This window comes from Penaeus monodon, chromosome 18 (genome assembly GCF_015228065.2).
Source record: "Penaeus monodon isolate SGIC_2016 chromosome 18, NSTDA_Pmon_1, whole genome shotgun sequence".
NCBI classification, from domain to species: Eukaryota; Metazoa; Arthropoda; class Malacostraca; order Decapoda; family Penaeidae; genus Penaeus; species Penaeus monodon.
Genome location: NC_051403.1, coordinates 12,503,125 through 12,518,344, shown reverse-complemented (window position 1 = coordinate 12,518,344; position 15,220 = coordinate 12,503,125). Strand labels below are relative to the sequence as shown.

General features: G+C 53.5%; 1 protein-coding gene across 1 annotated transcript; it reads right to left on the bottom strand.

The window, feature by feature from the left end:
* Positions 1–2,179: 2,179 nt before the first annotated feature.
* On the bottom strand, positions 2,180–15,220 carry LOC119584623 (collagen alpha-1(V) chain-like). The gene is made up of 11 exons (XM_037933307.1): positions 15,128–15,220; positions 14,405–14,458; positions 13,505–13,671; positions 12,374–12,450; positions 11,868–12,110; positions 7,932–9,690; positions 6,473–7,831; positions 3,366–6,089; positions 3,048–3,157; positions 2,789–2,937; positions 2,180–2,359 (listed from the first exon to the last, which is right to left on the bottom strand). The coding sequence occupies exons 1-11, from the start codon at positions 15,218–15,220 to the stop codon at positions 2,180–2,182; spliced, it is 6,915 nt and encodes a 2,304-aa protein (XP_037789235.1).

The following is a 15,220-nucleotide window of genomic DNA, read 5'->3' as shown; positions in this document are numbered from 1 at the left end:
CATTTTCGATTAATTATCAAATTTACTATACATGCCTAACACACATTTGGTGCCGTGAGATTCGTTATAAATATATCATGCACTGGGCTTTCATATCTAGCATATCGGACGTTTGCGATGTACAAGAAAGTGCTTTAAAAGAATATGAGAAACTGAAGCAGTAGCGCACAGCATTTTCAAATTCTCTAGGCCCCGCGTGACCGTAACAGGAGATAGACACACATCGTTATCATTATAGTATTACTCTTGTCTTGCCATATCCTTTTAGACCAAAAAAAATCCTTCATGTAACTTTGTGTAGGCTTTATCTAAGTATGAAACTACAAAAAATTCCAAATTACAATGAATGTAAAAACATATGGCATCATTGTATTGTTTACTAAAGTGTAGAAAAGAATAGGGGGTGGCTGTTTTTAAGATATTGACGTGTTAAATAGCCGTTATTTTTCATTTGCGCCGGAAGTACATCGAAGATAAATTTCTTAGATTTATTCGTTCCGTCGTTTGCATATATTATTTGTCTTATAAAATATGGCTGGTTGAAACTTAACCGTTACTATATACACATCATATATATATATATATATATATATATATATATATATATATATATATATATATATATATATATATAAACTACCTCATATACGAAAAGTGGCTGCATAGTTTATCCTATAATTCCGTTTTCTTTGGATCATAATAAAACGAATTTTATGGTAAACAATTGTATTCTATTTTCTGTCTTTATTTATTCATTTATCTGTCTGTTACTTGATTTCCAGTTAGAAACAGCACGAAAGTAAACAAAATAAAGCAAAAAAAATATATATATAGAGAGTAACCACAGAATACCATAACGTTATAGCGTGTTATTATTATTATCATTATTATCGTTATCAGAAATATTATTAATATTATTATTATTATAATTATCATTGTTATTATTACTAACATTAATATTATTATTATCATTATCATTATCATTGTCATTTTGGTTTATTATTATTATTATTTTTATTATTATTATTATTATTATTATTATTATTATTATTATTATTTATTATATTATTATTAGTATTTATTATTATGTTATTGTCATTATTATACTATTATTATATTATCATTATTTATTATTATTATTATTATTATCATTATATTATTAATTATTATTATTATTATTTTATTATATTATTATTATTATTATTATATATTATCATTATTATTATTATTATATTATTATTATTATCATTATTATTATTATCATTATTATTATTTTATTATTATTATTATTATTATTATTATTATTATATTATTATTATTATTATTATTATTATTATCATTATCATTATAATTATTGTCATCATTATCATATTGCCATTATCATCATTATTGTCATCAGTATTAGTATCATATTATTGTTATGATCATCATTATCATCATTACTATTATTGTTATCAGTATTACTGCTATTCTTATTATTGTTATCATCATGAGCTCAAGTATTATCATTATTATCTATTATTATTATTATTATAATTATCATTATCACTATTATCATTATTATTATTAGCATTATTAGTATCATCATTACTGTTATTGGCATTTTCATTATTATAATTACTATTATCATTACTATTATCTCCGTCATCATGTTGGAGCAAGAATGGTACAATTATACACATTGAGGGGATTTAGACGTTCACAGAAGCTCCATTAATTGTTATAACATACCAAACATTTACCTTGACATTCCAAGTCAGAAAGTAAACAATTATCACACTTACTTTAAAAATGCATTGTAAAAATCATAGTATATACATGCATATGGAACTCTTGCTTGTGTATTGCTGTCAGGAAATAAGTTGTTTTCAAATCACAATACAGTGTTGTCAGAAAAGAAAATATACACTGTAGTTGTTTCATACTGTTCTGCATTTAAAAACATATATATCCTGGTGTGTTTAGTAAGCATCGCTACCTCTGTTGTACATAATACAAATAACTAGTGCTTGCGCTTAAAAAAAAGGTTATTTGGCCTATCTATTGGTGCCAGTCGATCTGCGATAACCTGAGAAACCTGAGCATGAAATACAGAGAAATACTTGATCTCAACCAACCAATGGCAACAAATAATGATGGGGATCCAAATTATCAATAACTGCAGTACTTGAAAAACGTTTCAGAAGAAATATGAAAATTTAAAGGAAGAAATCCAAAGGGTCTCCAAGGTAGATGGGCCTTTTGGCACCGCTCGCTCTAGAAACTTATGCCAGACAGGAGCTCCAACCATCTTTCCCTCAGATTTCCGAGGCGGCTGCTGACCTCCTCCAGGCGTTGGTGATTCATCCTCCTTGAGTCGCTGTAGGAGGGGAAAGCATTAGTACTTTGGAGAAAGAAAGTCGGGCAAAGAATCTCTGATTCCATATTCGGAGTGTGGGAACTGCATTGAGTAACCAATTTTCTTTTTTATCTATCTAATTGGAAAATAGGTGGCTAAAACAAAGAAACCCGTGGGAAAAACTTCTCTTTTTAGGATGGGGTTTTTTCAAGGTATAGACTGCATTTGGGTCCCCCCCTTTTTTTTTTCGCTGAATATCCGGGAACTTCAGTTTTTCCCCCTCCGCCCTTTTGTCATCAAATATTGATAACATGAAGATCAGAACCATAATAAAGAAAAACATAAAACTGATATGCGGTGACGTTTTAGTCACATAAAAGTCTAACAAAGCGCACGGAGTAAGGAATGTCTCCTGAAATATACAGCAAACAAACAGTCATAGCAACGTACCAAGATGAAGGCTTGTGCGGCGAGGGATGTATGGCATCTTAGAGTAGCTTGCACTTCTTCGTTGGTAGGACTGACAGCCATCAGCTGCAGCAACCACTGCACCAAGCGCAGATGATCGCCGAGGGCCAGCTGCCGATCCAAGCATTCACCTGCGTGAGGCAAGAGATACCTCTGTCTATATTCGAAGGTAACCTGGACCGATTGACCTTACCATATCATAATCGAGTTTCGTACTTTTCATAAATTCGAGAAACAATACCCCTTTCTTTGGGCCCAAAAGCTCTCTCCCTCGGAGTCGGGAACACTCCCTGGAATTCATTCAGTGCCCCCTGGACTCTTGTACTGGAAAGCACCGTACCTCTTTTGACTCTGGTCGCTGAGGCTTTTATTAGAGTAAGGACTTTTTAAATTCCCACATAAAAAAGTCGCTTTTCCCCCCAGTAAACGCTTCCTTGAGTGCATCTCCATTGGTCGGCCGGGGTTCCTTCGCGTCCTATCGTTTTAGCCTGAAGTTTGTTTAATTCAATCTGAAGTTCCTCCAACGGAGTAAGGAGAGAATCGGGGCATTCACCCTTACATGCAATGGGGACACCAGTTGGAGTCACTCCTGGCGGAGGTGTTCCTCCTGCGTGGGGTTCCTCCTGGCGGTGGTGTTCCTCCTGGCGGTTTGGGGTTTTCCCCCTGGCGGGGGTGTTTCCTTGGGGGTGGGGTTTTCCCCCGGCGGTGGTGTTCCTCCTGGCGGTGGTGTTCCTCCTGGCGGGGTGTTCCTCCTGGCGGTGGGTTTTTCCCTGGGGGGTTTCCCCTGGGGAGGTGTTCCTCCTGGCGGGGGGGTTCCCCCTGGGGGGTGTTCCTCCTGGGGAGGGGTTCCTCCCGGGGGGTGTTCCTCCTGGGTGGTGTTCCTCCTGGGGGTGTTCCTCCTGGGGGGGGTTTTTCCTCCTGGGGGGTGTTCCCCCGGGGGTGGGGTTCCCCCTGGAGCGGTTGTTCCTCCTGGGGGGTGTCCCCCCTGGGGTGGTGTTCCTCCGGGGGAGGTGTTCCTCCTGGGGGTGGTGTTCCCCTGGGGGGTGTTCCTCCGGGGGGTGTTCCCCCTGGGGGAGGGTTCCTCCCGGTGGAGGTGTTTTCCCCCTGGTGGGGTGTTTCCCCCTGGGGGAGGTGTTCCTCCTGGCGGTGGTGTTCCTCCTGGGGTGGTGGTTTTTCCCCCTCGTGGGGGTGTTCCTCCTGGGGGGGTGTTCCTCCTGGCGGTGGGTTTCCCCCTGGGGAGGTTTCCTCCCGGGGAGGTGTTTCCCCCTGGGGGTGGGGTTCTCCTGGCGGGGGTTCCCCGGCGGGGGGGTTTTTCCTGGCGGGGGTTCCCCGGCGGTGGTTCCCCTGGGGGGTTTTCCTCCGGCGGGGGTTTTCCTCCTCCTGCGGTGGGGGTTCCTCCTGGCGTGTGTTTCTCCTTTTGGGGTTTCCTCCTGGGGGTGGTGTTTTCCCCCTGGCGGTGGGTTTCCTCCTGGGGGGTGTTCCTCCTGGGGGTGTTCCTCCTGGCGGTGGCGTTCCTCCTGGCGGTGGCGTTTCCCCCTGGCGGTGGCTTCCCCTGGGGGTGGGTTCTCCTGGGGGTGTTCCTCCGGGGGGTGTTTTTTCCCCGGGGGGGGTTTCCTCCGGGGGGTGGTGTTCCTCGGGGGGTGTTCCTCCTGGGTGGTGTTCCCCCTGGTGGGGTTCCCCCTGGCGGGGGGTTCCTCCCGGGGGTGGGTTCCCCTGGCGGGGGTTCCCCCTGGGGGTGGTGTTCCCCTGGTGGGGTTTTCCCCCGGGGGGGTTTCCTCCTGGGGAGGGTTTTTCCCCCTGGCGGGGGTTTTTCCTCCTGGGGGTGGTGTTTTTCCCCCTGTGGAGGGTTCCCTGGGTGGGTTCCCCCTGGGGTGGGTTCCTCCTGGGTGGGGTTCCTCCCGGCGGTGTTTCCTCCTGGTGGGGGTGTTCCTCCCCGGTTGAGGTTTCCCCTTGGAGGTGTTCCTCCTGGGGGAGGTGTTTCCTCCTGGGGGAGGAGTTCCCCCTGGGGAGGGTTCCTCCTGGTTGGGGGTGTTCCTCCTGGGGGGGTTTCCTCCTGGGGGGAGGTGTTTTCCCCCTGGGGAGGTGTTTTTCCTCCTGGCGGTGGTGTTCCTCCTGGTGGAGGTGTTCCTCCTGGTGGAGGTGTTTCCTCCGGGGGGAGGGGTTCCTCCGGGGGGGGGTGTTCCTCCTGGTGAGGTGTTCCTCCGGGCGGTGGTGTTCCTCCGGGGGGGTTTTCCCCGGGGGGGGTTCCTCCGGGGGTGTGTTCCTCCTGGCGGTGGTGTTCCTCCTGGCGGTGGTGTTCCTCCTGGCGGTGGTTCCCCTGCGTGGTGTTCCTCCGGGGGGTGTTTTCCGGGGTGGTGTTCCTCCTGGGGGGTGGGTTCCCCCTGGGGGGGTTCCTCCCGGGGGGGTTTCCCTGGGGGGTTTCCTCCTGGCGGGGGTGTTCCTCCTGGCGGTGGGTTCCTCCTCGTGGGTTCCTCCGGGGGGTGGGTTTCCCCCTGGGGTGTTCCCCGGCGGGGGTGTTCCCCTGGCGGGGGGCCCCCGGGGGGGTGTTCCTCCGGGGTGGGGGTTTTTCCCCCGGGGGGGGGTTTCCCCCGGCGGTGGGGCTCCGGGGGGGGTTTTTCCGGCGGGGGTGTTCCCCTGGGGGGTGGGTTTTTTCCTGGTGGGGTTTCCCCTGGCGGGGGGGTTCCCCTGGCGGGGGGCCTCCCGGGGGGTGTTCCCCGGGGGGGGTTCCTCTGGGGGTGTTCCTCCTGGGGTGGTGTTCCTCCTGTTCCTCCGGGGGGGCCCCGGGGGGGTGGGCCTCCGGGGGGGTTCCTCCTGGTGGGGGGTTCCCCTGGGGGGGGCCCCTGGCGGGGGGTTCCCCGGGTGGTTTTCCTCCCCGGGGGTGGGTTCCCCGGTGGAGGTGTTCCTCCTGGTGGAGGTGTTCCTCCTGGTGGAGGTGTTCCTCCTGGGGGGGTGTTCCTCCGGGGGAGGTGTTCCCCTGGTGGAGGTTTCCCCCTGGTGGGGGTTTTCCCCGGGGGGGGTTCCTCCCCGGGGGGTTTCCTCCTGGGGGGTTCCTCCTGGTGGGGTGTTTTCCCCCGGGGGGGTTTCCTCCTGGGGGTGGTGTTCCCCCGGGGGGGGGCCCCTGGGTGGGGTTTCCCCTGGCGGGGGGTTTTTCCGGGGGGTGTTCCCCGGGGGTGTTCCCCGGGGGAGGGTTCCCCCGGGGGGTGCCCCGCGGGGGGGCCCGGGGAGGGTTTTTTCCGGGGGGGTGTCCCCGGGGGTGGTGTTTTCCTCCGGCGGGGGTTTCCCCCTGGGGGGTGTTCCTCCTGTGGGGTGTTCCTCCTGTGGGGGTGTTTCCCCCTGGGGGTGGGTTCCTCCGGGGGGGTGGTGTTCCTTCCGGGGGGGGTTTTCCCCTGGGGGGGCCCGGCGGTGGGTTTCCCGGCGGGGGGTTTTCCCCGGCGGGGGGGTTTTCCCCGGGGGGTGCTCCGGGGGGGGGTTCCCGGGGGGGGGTTCCTCCGGGGGGTTTTCCCGGGGGGAGGTGTTCCTCCCGGTGGGTGTTCCTCCGGGGGGGGTGTTCCTCCGGGGGTGTTCCTCCTGGGGGTGTTCCTCCGGGGGGTGTTCCTCCGGGGGGTGTTCCCCTGGGGGTTCCTCCTGGTGGGGGGGTTTCCCCCTGGCGGTGGGGTTCCTCCCGGCGGTGGGGTTCCTCCCGGGTGGTTTTCCCCTGGGGTGGTGTCCTCCCGGCGTGGTGTTCCTCGGGGGTTTCCTCCTGGCGGTGGTGTTCCTCCGGGGGGAGGTGTTCCTCCTGGGGGGTGTTCCCCTGGGGGGGTTCCTCCTGGTGGGGTGGGGGGTTTCCCCCTGGGGGGTGTTCCCCTGGGGGAGGTTTGTTTTTCCGGGTGGTGTTTTCCCCCGGTGGGGTTTCCTCCTGGGGGGGTGGTGTTCCCCTGGGGGTGTTTCCCCCTGGGGGGTGTTCTCCGGGGGGGGTGTTCCCCTGGGGTGGGGTTTTCCCCCTGGGGGTGTTCCTCCGGGGGGGTTCCTCCTGGCGGTGGTGTTCCTCCCGGGTGGAGGTGTTCCTCCTGGGGGGTGTTCTCCTGGGGGGTGTTCCCCCCTGGGGGGTGTTCCTCCTGGGGGGTGTTCCCCTGGGGTGGGTTCCTCCTGGGTGGTGTTTTCCCCGGCGGTGGTGTTTCCCCCGGCGTGGGGGTTTCCCCCTGGGGGTTTCCTCCTGGGGGTTTCCCCCGGGGTGGTGTTCCTCCTGGCGGTGGGGTTCCTCCTGGCGGGGGTGTTCCTCCTGGGGGGTGGGGTTTTCCCCTGGGGGGTGTTCCTCCCGGCGGTGGGGTTCCTCCGGCGGTGGTGTTCCCCCTGGGGGTGGTTTCCTCCGGCGGGGGTGTTCCTCCGGGGGGGTGTTCCTCCGTGGTGGTTCCTCCGGGGGGTGGTGTTTTCCCCCGGCGGGGGTGTTCCTCCTGGGGGAGGTGTTCCTCCTGGGGGTGGGGTTCCTCCGGGAGGTGGTGTTCCTCCGGCGGGTGGGTTCCTCCGGGGGGTGGGTTTTCCCCCGGCGTGGGTTCCCCGGCGGTGGTTTTCCCCGGGGGGTGGGGTTTCCCCGGGGGGTGGGGTTCCTCCGGCGTTGTGTTCCTCCGGCGGGGGTGTTTTCCCCCGGGGGTGGTTTCCTCCCTTTGGGGGTGTTCCTCCGGGGGTGGGGTTCCTCCGGGGGGTGGGTTTCCCCCGGCGGTGGGTTCCTCCCGGGCGGGGTGTTCCTCCCGGTGGAGGTGTTTCCCCCGGGGGTGGTTTCCTCCGGGGGGGTGTTCCTTCGGGGGCGGGGGTGCCTCCGGGGGGTGTTCTCCGGGGGGTGTTCCTCCGGCGGTGGTGTTCCCCCGGGGGTGGGGTTTTTCCTCCGGGGGTGTTTCCCCCGGGGGGTTTCCTCCGGGGTGGTTTTCCCCGGGGGTGTGTTCCTCCGGGGGTTGTTCCTCCGGGGGGTTTTTCCCCCGGGGTGGGGTTTCCCCCGGGGGGTGTTCCTCCGGGCGGTGGTGTTCCTCCGGGGGGTGTTCCCGGGGGGTGTTCCTCCGGGGGGTGGTGGGTTTTCCCCCCGGGGGGGGGTTTTTCCCCCGGGCGGGGGGTTTTCCCCCGGGGGGTTTTTCCCCCGGGGGGTGTTCCTCCGGGCGGTGGTGTTCCTCCGGGCGGGGGTGTTCCTCCTGGGGGAGTGTTCTCCGGGGTGGGGTTCCTCCGGTGGGGTGTTCCTCCGGCGGGGGGTTCCCCCGGGGGGTGGGGTTCCTCCGGGGGGGGTGTTCCCCTGGGTGGGGTTTCCCGGTGTTCTCCCGGTGGGGTGTTCCCCCTGGTGGAGGTTTTTCCTCCGGGTGGTGGGTTCTCCTGGTGGGGTGTTCCTCCTGTGGGGGTTTCCCCCTGGTGGGGGTGTTCCCCCCGGGGGGTGTTCCCCCGGCTGGTTTCCTCCGGGGGGTGGTGTCCTCCGGGGGGGTGTTTTTTTCCCCGGGGGATGTTTCCCTGGTGAGGTGTTCCCCCGGCGTGGGGTTCCTCCGGGGGGGGTGTTTGGGGGGGGGGGTGTTCCTCCGGGCGGTGGGGTTCCTCCGGGGGTGGTGTTCCCCGGGGTGGTGTTCCTCCGGGTGGAGGTGTTTCCTCCTGGGGGTGGTGTTCCTCCGGGAGGTGGTGTTCCTTTCCGGGCGGTGGGGTTCCTCGGGGGGTGGTGTTCCTCCGGGGGGTGGTGTTCCTCCCGGGGGGTGGGGGTTTCCCCCGGGGGGTGTTTTCCCCGGGCGGGGGGTTTTTCCCCCCGGGGGTGTTTTCCTCCGGCGGTGTGTTCCTCCGGGGGGTGGGTTCCTCCGGGGGTGTTCCTCCGGGGGGGTGTTCCCCGGGGGGGTGTTCCTCCGGGGGGGTGTTTCCTCCGGGGTGGTGTTTTCCCCCGGGGGTGTTTCCCCCGGGCGGGGGTGTTTTTTGTTTCCTGGGGGTGGTTCCTCCGGGGGTGTTTCCTCGGGGGTTTGGTGTTTTTCCCCGGGGGGTGGGTTCCTCCGGGGCGGGGGTGTTCCTCCGGGGTGGTGTTTCCCCCGGGCGGTGGGGTTTCCCCCGGTGGGTGTTTCCTCCGGGGGGGGTGTTTTCCCCCGGCGTGGGTTCCTCCGGGGGGTGTTTTTCCGGGCCCCCTTTGGGGTTTCCCCCGGGGGTGTTCCTCCGGGCGGTGGTGTTCCTCCGGGTGGTGTTCCTCCGGCGGGTTTCCCCCTGGGGGGGTGTTCCCCTGGTGGAGGTTTTTTCCTTGGGGTGTTCCCCGGTGGGGGTGTTCTCCGGGGGGTGTTCCTCTTTTGGGGTTGGGGTTCCTCGGGGGGGTGTTCCTCCGGTGGGGTTTCCCCCTGGGGGAGGTGTTCCTCCGGGGGAGGGGGTTCCTCCGGGGGAGGTGTTTTCCCCCGGGCGGGGGTGTTTCCTCCTGGTGGTGGTGGGTTTCCTCCGGGGGAGTGTTCCCCTGGGGAGGTGTTTTCCCCCTGGTGGGGTGTTCCCCCGGGGGGTGGTGTTCCCCCTGGGGGTGGTGTTCCTCCCGGGGGGTGTGTTTTCCCCGGGGGGGGGCCTCCGGGGGTGGTGTTCCCCGGGCGGGGGTTTCCCCCGGGCGGGGTGTTCCTCCCGGTGGGGTTTTTCTCCGGGGGGTGGGTTTTCCCCCGGGGGGTGTTTCCCCGGGGGTGTGTTTCCCCCGGGCGGGGGTGTTTCCTCCGGGGGGTGGGGTTCCTGGGTGGTGTTCCCCGGGGGGGTGCCTCCGGGGTGGTGTTCCTCCGGGCGGTGGTGTTCCTCCGGGCGGTGGTGTTCCTCCGGGCGGTGGTGTTCCTCCGGGGGAGGGGTTCCTCCGGGCGGTGGTGTTCCTCCGGGCGGTGGTGTTCCTCCGGGCGGTGGTGTTCCTCCGGGCGGTGGTGTTCCTCCGGGCGGTGGTGTTCCTCCGGGGGGGGGTTCCCCGGGGGGTGGGGTTTCCCTGGGGGTTTTCCCCCGGGGGGGGGGTGTTCTCCGGGGGTGGTGTCCCCCGGGGGTGGGGTTTGGTGGGGGTGTTTTCCCCCGGGGGGGGTGTTCCCCGGCGGTGGGGTTCCTCCCGGGGGGTGGGGGTTCCTCCGGGCGGTGGTGTTTCCCCCGGGGGTGGTTTCCTCCGGGGGGGGTTTTCCCCCGGGCGTGGTGTTCCTCCGGGGGGTGGGGTTCCTCCGGCGGGGGTGTTCCTCCGGGGGGTGTTCCTCCGGGGGGTGTTCCTCCGGGCTGGGGGTTCCTCCGGGGGGTGGTGTTTCCTCCGGGCGGGGTGTTCCTCCTGGGGGAGGTGTTCCTCCGGGGGGGGGTTCCTCCGGGGTGTGTTTCCTCCGGGGGGGGTGTTCCCCGGGGGGGTGTTCCCCGGGGGTTTCCTCTGGGGGGTTTCCTCCGGGGGTGTTTTTCCCCCGGGGGCGTGGTGTTTCCGGGGGGTGGTGTTCCCCCGGGCGGTGGTGTTCCTCCGGGCGGTGGTGTTCCTCCGGCGGTGGTGTTCCTCCGGGCGGTGGTGTTCCTTCCGGGCGGTGGTGTTCCTCCGGGCGGTGGGTTTTTTCCGGGGGGGTGGTTTTTTTGGCGTGGTTTCCCTTCCCTTTTTCCCCGGGGGGGGGTTGTTCTGGGGGGGTGTTTTTGGTTTCTGGCGGGTTTTCCGCCGGGGGGTTTTTTGTCGGTGGGGTTTCCCCGGGGGGTTTTTTCGGGGGTGTTCCTTCCGGGGGGGTGGCCCCCCGGGGGGGCCCTTTGGCTGGGGGGTTTTTCTGGGTTTTCCCCCCTTTTCTTTGGGTTTTTTTTTTGGGTGTTTTTGTTTTTTTTTGGGGTTTTGGGGTTTTTCCTCCCTTTTTTCCGGGGTGGGTTCCCCGTTTCCTTTTTTTCCCTTTCGGGGGTTTGCTCTTTTTCCCCCTTTTTTTTTTTTTTTTTTTTTTGTTTTTGTTTTTTTTTTTTTGGGGCCCCCCTTTTTTTCCTCCCTCCTCCCCTTTTCCCCAAATTTTCCCCTTCCCCCTTTTTAAAATTCCCCCCTTTGAAACCCCCCCTTTCCCCCCCCCCCCCCCCCCCCCCCCCCAACCCCACAAAAAATTAATTACAAATTTCACTAAAATAATTAATACAAATTTTTAAAAAAAAATTTTTACCCCCCCCCCCCCCCCCCTTCAGGGGTTTGCTTTTTAATTAAACGGCCCTTTTAAAAAGGGCCCGGGGCCTCATTGTCCTTTCCCTACAATTTGGCCCCTTAACCCCCCCCAAACGGCCTTCCTCGGTGGTGTTCCTCCCGGCGGTGGAATCCCTCCTGGACAAGTAGGTTTGAGTGTGACAGTAGGTGTGCACTTGAAACACCCTGCCACCCAGTATTGGGAGCTACAAGTTACTGCAAAGAAATATATAATGATCTTCTTGGACAGGGTAATTACGTTTTCGTCATAAAAATTTAGATTAACGGTCGTATTATTAAAACGCTTGTCCGGGCCCTGCAATTCCGTCTCCAGGGAAGGGTGCGGGTAGCCCCGTATTCGCAATCCGTATTATCAAACCATTCAGGCTTAATGCTGACTTAACTACGATTTACAATTATATAGTTTTTTTTTTTTTTGTTTGTTTGTTTTTGTTTTTTTTTAGAAAAATATTATGAAAGCCGACTATTGGAATGTCATATTCACAATCGCTCTCACAACCTTTGATCGCACGGGAAAGTTCAGGGTTACCAACATGATCACTTACTATATTTCACTATACATAAATCAGCCAGTATTGCATATTTCTTAATTTCAGACACGTGACAACTCTCCTGCCTCGTTGTTTTAATTCATCTAACATTAATCTAATTGAATGATGCTGTTTTTATTCTTCATAAAGGCACACACACACACACACACACACACATACATACATACATACATACATATATACATACATACATACATACATACATACATACATACATACATATATATATATATACACACACACACACACGCACACACACACACACACACACACACACACACACACACACACACACACACACACACACACACACAAAGTCGAAAGCTTACAGGTAGACAAGTATAGGTATGTATATATGAGTATACAAAGTTAGAGTGTATGCGACCTGCCCCACCTCCACAGTTAAGGCTGACTTCTCCCTTATTAACAACAGAGCGCAGGCGCATCATGGTGTCAACTTCTATCCAAGTGGCGCGGTAAGCAGAAACGGCCTCCTCGTAAGCACGCAGGGTCCGCCAGTTCTCGCTATGGGGCTCCTGTTGCCAACTTCCGTCGCTCACCGTCAGGTTCAGGCTCTGCACTGCAGCCAGACGCTCCAACACCACTCCATACTCCTGCGGGACAGGCAGTGAACTTACTATATGACAACATGATTTCAGCATTAACTTTCTATGCCTAAATGTTTTATGGGAGTTAGCTTAAGAGTGTTTCTTTTCATAAATATATTTCTCAACACGAGTTCTTTCATATCAGGACATTCAGGATATTTTGGATCTATAGGAGTGTGACTACACTATTATCGATAACCGCAAGTGATGGCGTCGTCAACATCCCATTGATTATCGTAGCTCTAAAACCTATTCCGTAATAGCACACGGACGCCTGTCTTAAAACACGAACATTGTAGAGCCTTTGGAGTGCCTGGCAGAGAGAAGCTTCCAGATTCACCGCTGGATGGGCTCGACGCTTTCTTGTGGCTGCAGGAGGAAAGAAATTCAGTAGTCAAAATAGCTATTGGAAGATCGAGAAACAAAGATAAGATACGATGCACATGTGTAAGAACAGCAACCATATTTTTATTCATGCGTGTTTCCCTTGCAAATGTAAAGGCCTATAAGTAAACCTAGGGATGTATTTCAGCATATAGATAGATCAGTTATGAATACATCACAAGTTAAAGTATTTCAAACATCCTAATCCCACTTTTAAAATCCTAGAAGCCAAATATGACTACAACTGTGCAAATGTACAGCCCAAGGACTCAACCACGATAAATTATGAATTTTGTGGATTACCGTAACAAATATTATGATATCGATGGCGGAATGCAATTTCAAACAAATAGCAACGACAGTTATAATGATGATGATGATAATGATAATTGTCATTATGAAAATAATTATTATCTTTATATGATAGTATTAATATTAACAATAAAAATGATAATAATAATGATAATAATGGTAATAATAATAATAATAATGATGAGGATAAATATAATAGTAATTATGATAATGCCAACATTATAAGTTTTAACCCAACCACCACGGATTCATGTTCTGTCCCCTGTAGTTTTTTTGTGAATATTGTTACATACAGATGGTTCCACATGTACTCAGCCGGCAAGGAGTCTATCAGTAGGTCCTAGTGACCGATCCTGATTTCCCCATTCCTTGAATTGGTGAGGAAATGTGTTTCTCTTTTTAATACAATTAATATCAACACTGTTATTATTGTTACTGATATTATGATTATTAAATTGTTATTAAAATCTTGGTAACATTTAAGACAATAAAATAAGAAAAGGTTATCCGCATAATTGCTGCCGCAACTTTGGATAATTTGAATCTGCCCGATGCCACGTTGACATTTTTCAGTGTCAGGAATCGACCTTTTTTCCTGATGGACTGCTTGGCTTAACAAGTACTGGCACCTTCATCTCCGAGCCAGTTTAAATCCGGCGAGCATTCATTTCCTGATAGTGCTCGGGCCTTCTTGTGGAGGCCATTCGGACCCACAAGGCGAAATTACATCGTATATGCAAGAGCAGATGGACTAAAGCTGGACGAAGTGATCTTCTCAGAAACATGTCGTTTAAACACCTGACTCTCTCGAAAAAGAAGCCTTTTCCCTTGGCCCAAATTCAGCACCGGGCAGGAAAGCAAGGGCTTAATCGAATACGTCATCTCTAGCCACCGCTGGACGTCGACAAGAGGTTTGTCTAAGGGATTACTGTTTGCTGTATGGCTGATGCGTCGTCGCGCCCCCCGGCGATCCTATGCAGATACACTACCGCGCTGAAGGGCCTCCGCGACGACGAGACCATCGTCATCGCCCAGGCTGATAAAGGTAGGTGTATTGTTGTTAAGGACAAAAGTGATTATATACTTAAAATGAACTATTTACTTTCCGATGCTTCTGTTTACAGGAAAGTGACGAAAGGTGAGGGGAAGATGGAAGCTGCCAGGTTCAAGAAAAAGGCGAGGGATTTACTCCTGCGTTCAGCCGAAGGTAAACGCCTACTTCACCTGCTGGAAGAGGCCCCCCGCAACCCGTCCATGAGAGGTCTCCCGAAGGTACACAAGCCAGGCGTACCGATGAGACCGATCACCTCTGGTATTGGGAGCGTTCCCCATCGTTTGGCTAAGTGTTTGGCTGAATCCCTCTCCGGCGCTATGGGGGTCATCAGTGATTCCCACCTGAAGAATTCCGGTGACCTCATCAGACGTCTTCAGAGTTCCGGGTGCAAAAATAAAAAGCTTGCCAGTTTTGATGTAAAATCCCTCTTTACCAATGTACACAGACGGAGCAGTCCGAGCAATCGAGAGGGTCACCAGCTCCATGATAGATGCTGAACTTCCGCTGCCGAAACACCACTTCGTTCGCTTATGCGTGGACTTCGGCTACTTTAAATTTGCAGGGGAAAAATACCAGCAAATTAGTGGTCTTGCCATGGGCTCCTCCCTGAGTGTAGTCATGGCCTGCCTGTTCATGGAGACACTGGAGAGGGATAACTACAAGGATACTACAAGGATACTACAAAGCATTCATCTTAGCTTCGTTACGCAGATCATGTCTTTGTCATTGTCCCCAGAAGGTCGTGCTTACACCATACACTGACGCGGCATAACTCTGTCCACGAGAAAATCCAGTTCACCGTGGAGGAACAAGACGATCAAAAATTACCTTTCCTGAACACTGATCCATCGGAGTGACAATGGTCTATGTTTCCCTACATACAGGAAGCCTACAAATAAAGATGATTATATCCATTATTACTCCGTCCACAACAACAAAACAAAATCTGGTGTTGTAGGTGGCTTTTCCCTCAGAACATGGAGGATCTGCAGCCCTGAATTTCTTGAGGATGAGTTTGCCTATGTAATTAATTCTTTCATGAAACAAATATCCCAGAGGCTTCCTGCTAAACCCCAGAAAGAAGGCGGAGAACATAAGATCAGACCTTGCATCCTCTTCTAATAATAATTTTCTTGTATTACCGCCATGTAACATTCCCCAGGCGATCATCAGATGAAAATCGCCAGCATATCCGGGAAAAGGATACATGACATAATTTGAGGCAGAGAGCAGCCCGAAAGTAACCCTAACAGTGCTGTATATCACATACCCTGCAGCACATGCGATACACCATACTTTGGTGAAACGGGCCGCAGTGTCAAAACCAGGATCAGCGAACATCAAACTGACCTCCGTCACCATAAGACTTCCAACGCCATGGTAGTACAT

What these genes read in the sequence shown, in the direction of transcription:
- LOC119584623 (XM_037933307.1), bottom strand. Translation starts at nt 15,220, where the DNA reads ATGTACTACCATGGCGTTGGAAGTCTTATGGTGACGGAGGTCAGTTTG. An exon ending in CTGCGGCCCGTTTCACCAAA is followed by an intron (nt 14,459 to 15,127) that starts GTATGGTGTATC and finishes CTCCATGAACAG; the next exon opens with GCAGGCCATGACTACACTCA. An exon ending in CACTCCAAAGGCTCTACAAT is followed by an intron (nt 12,111 to 12,373) that starts GTTCGTGTTTTA and finishes GTTGTCATATAG; the next exon opens with TAAGTTCACTGCCTGTCCCG.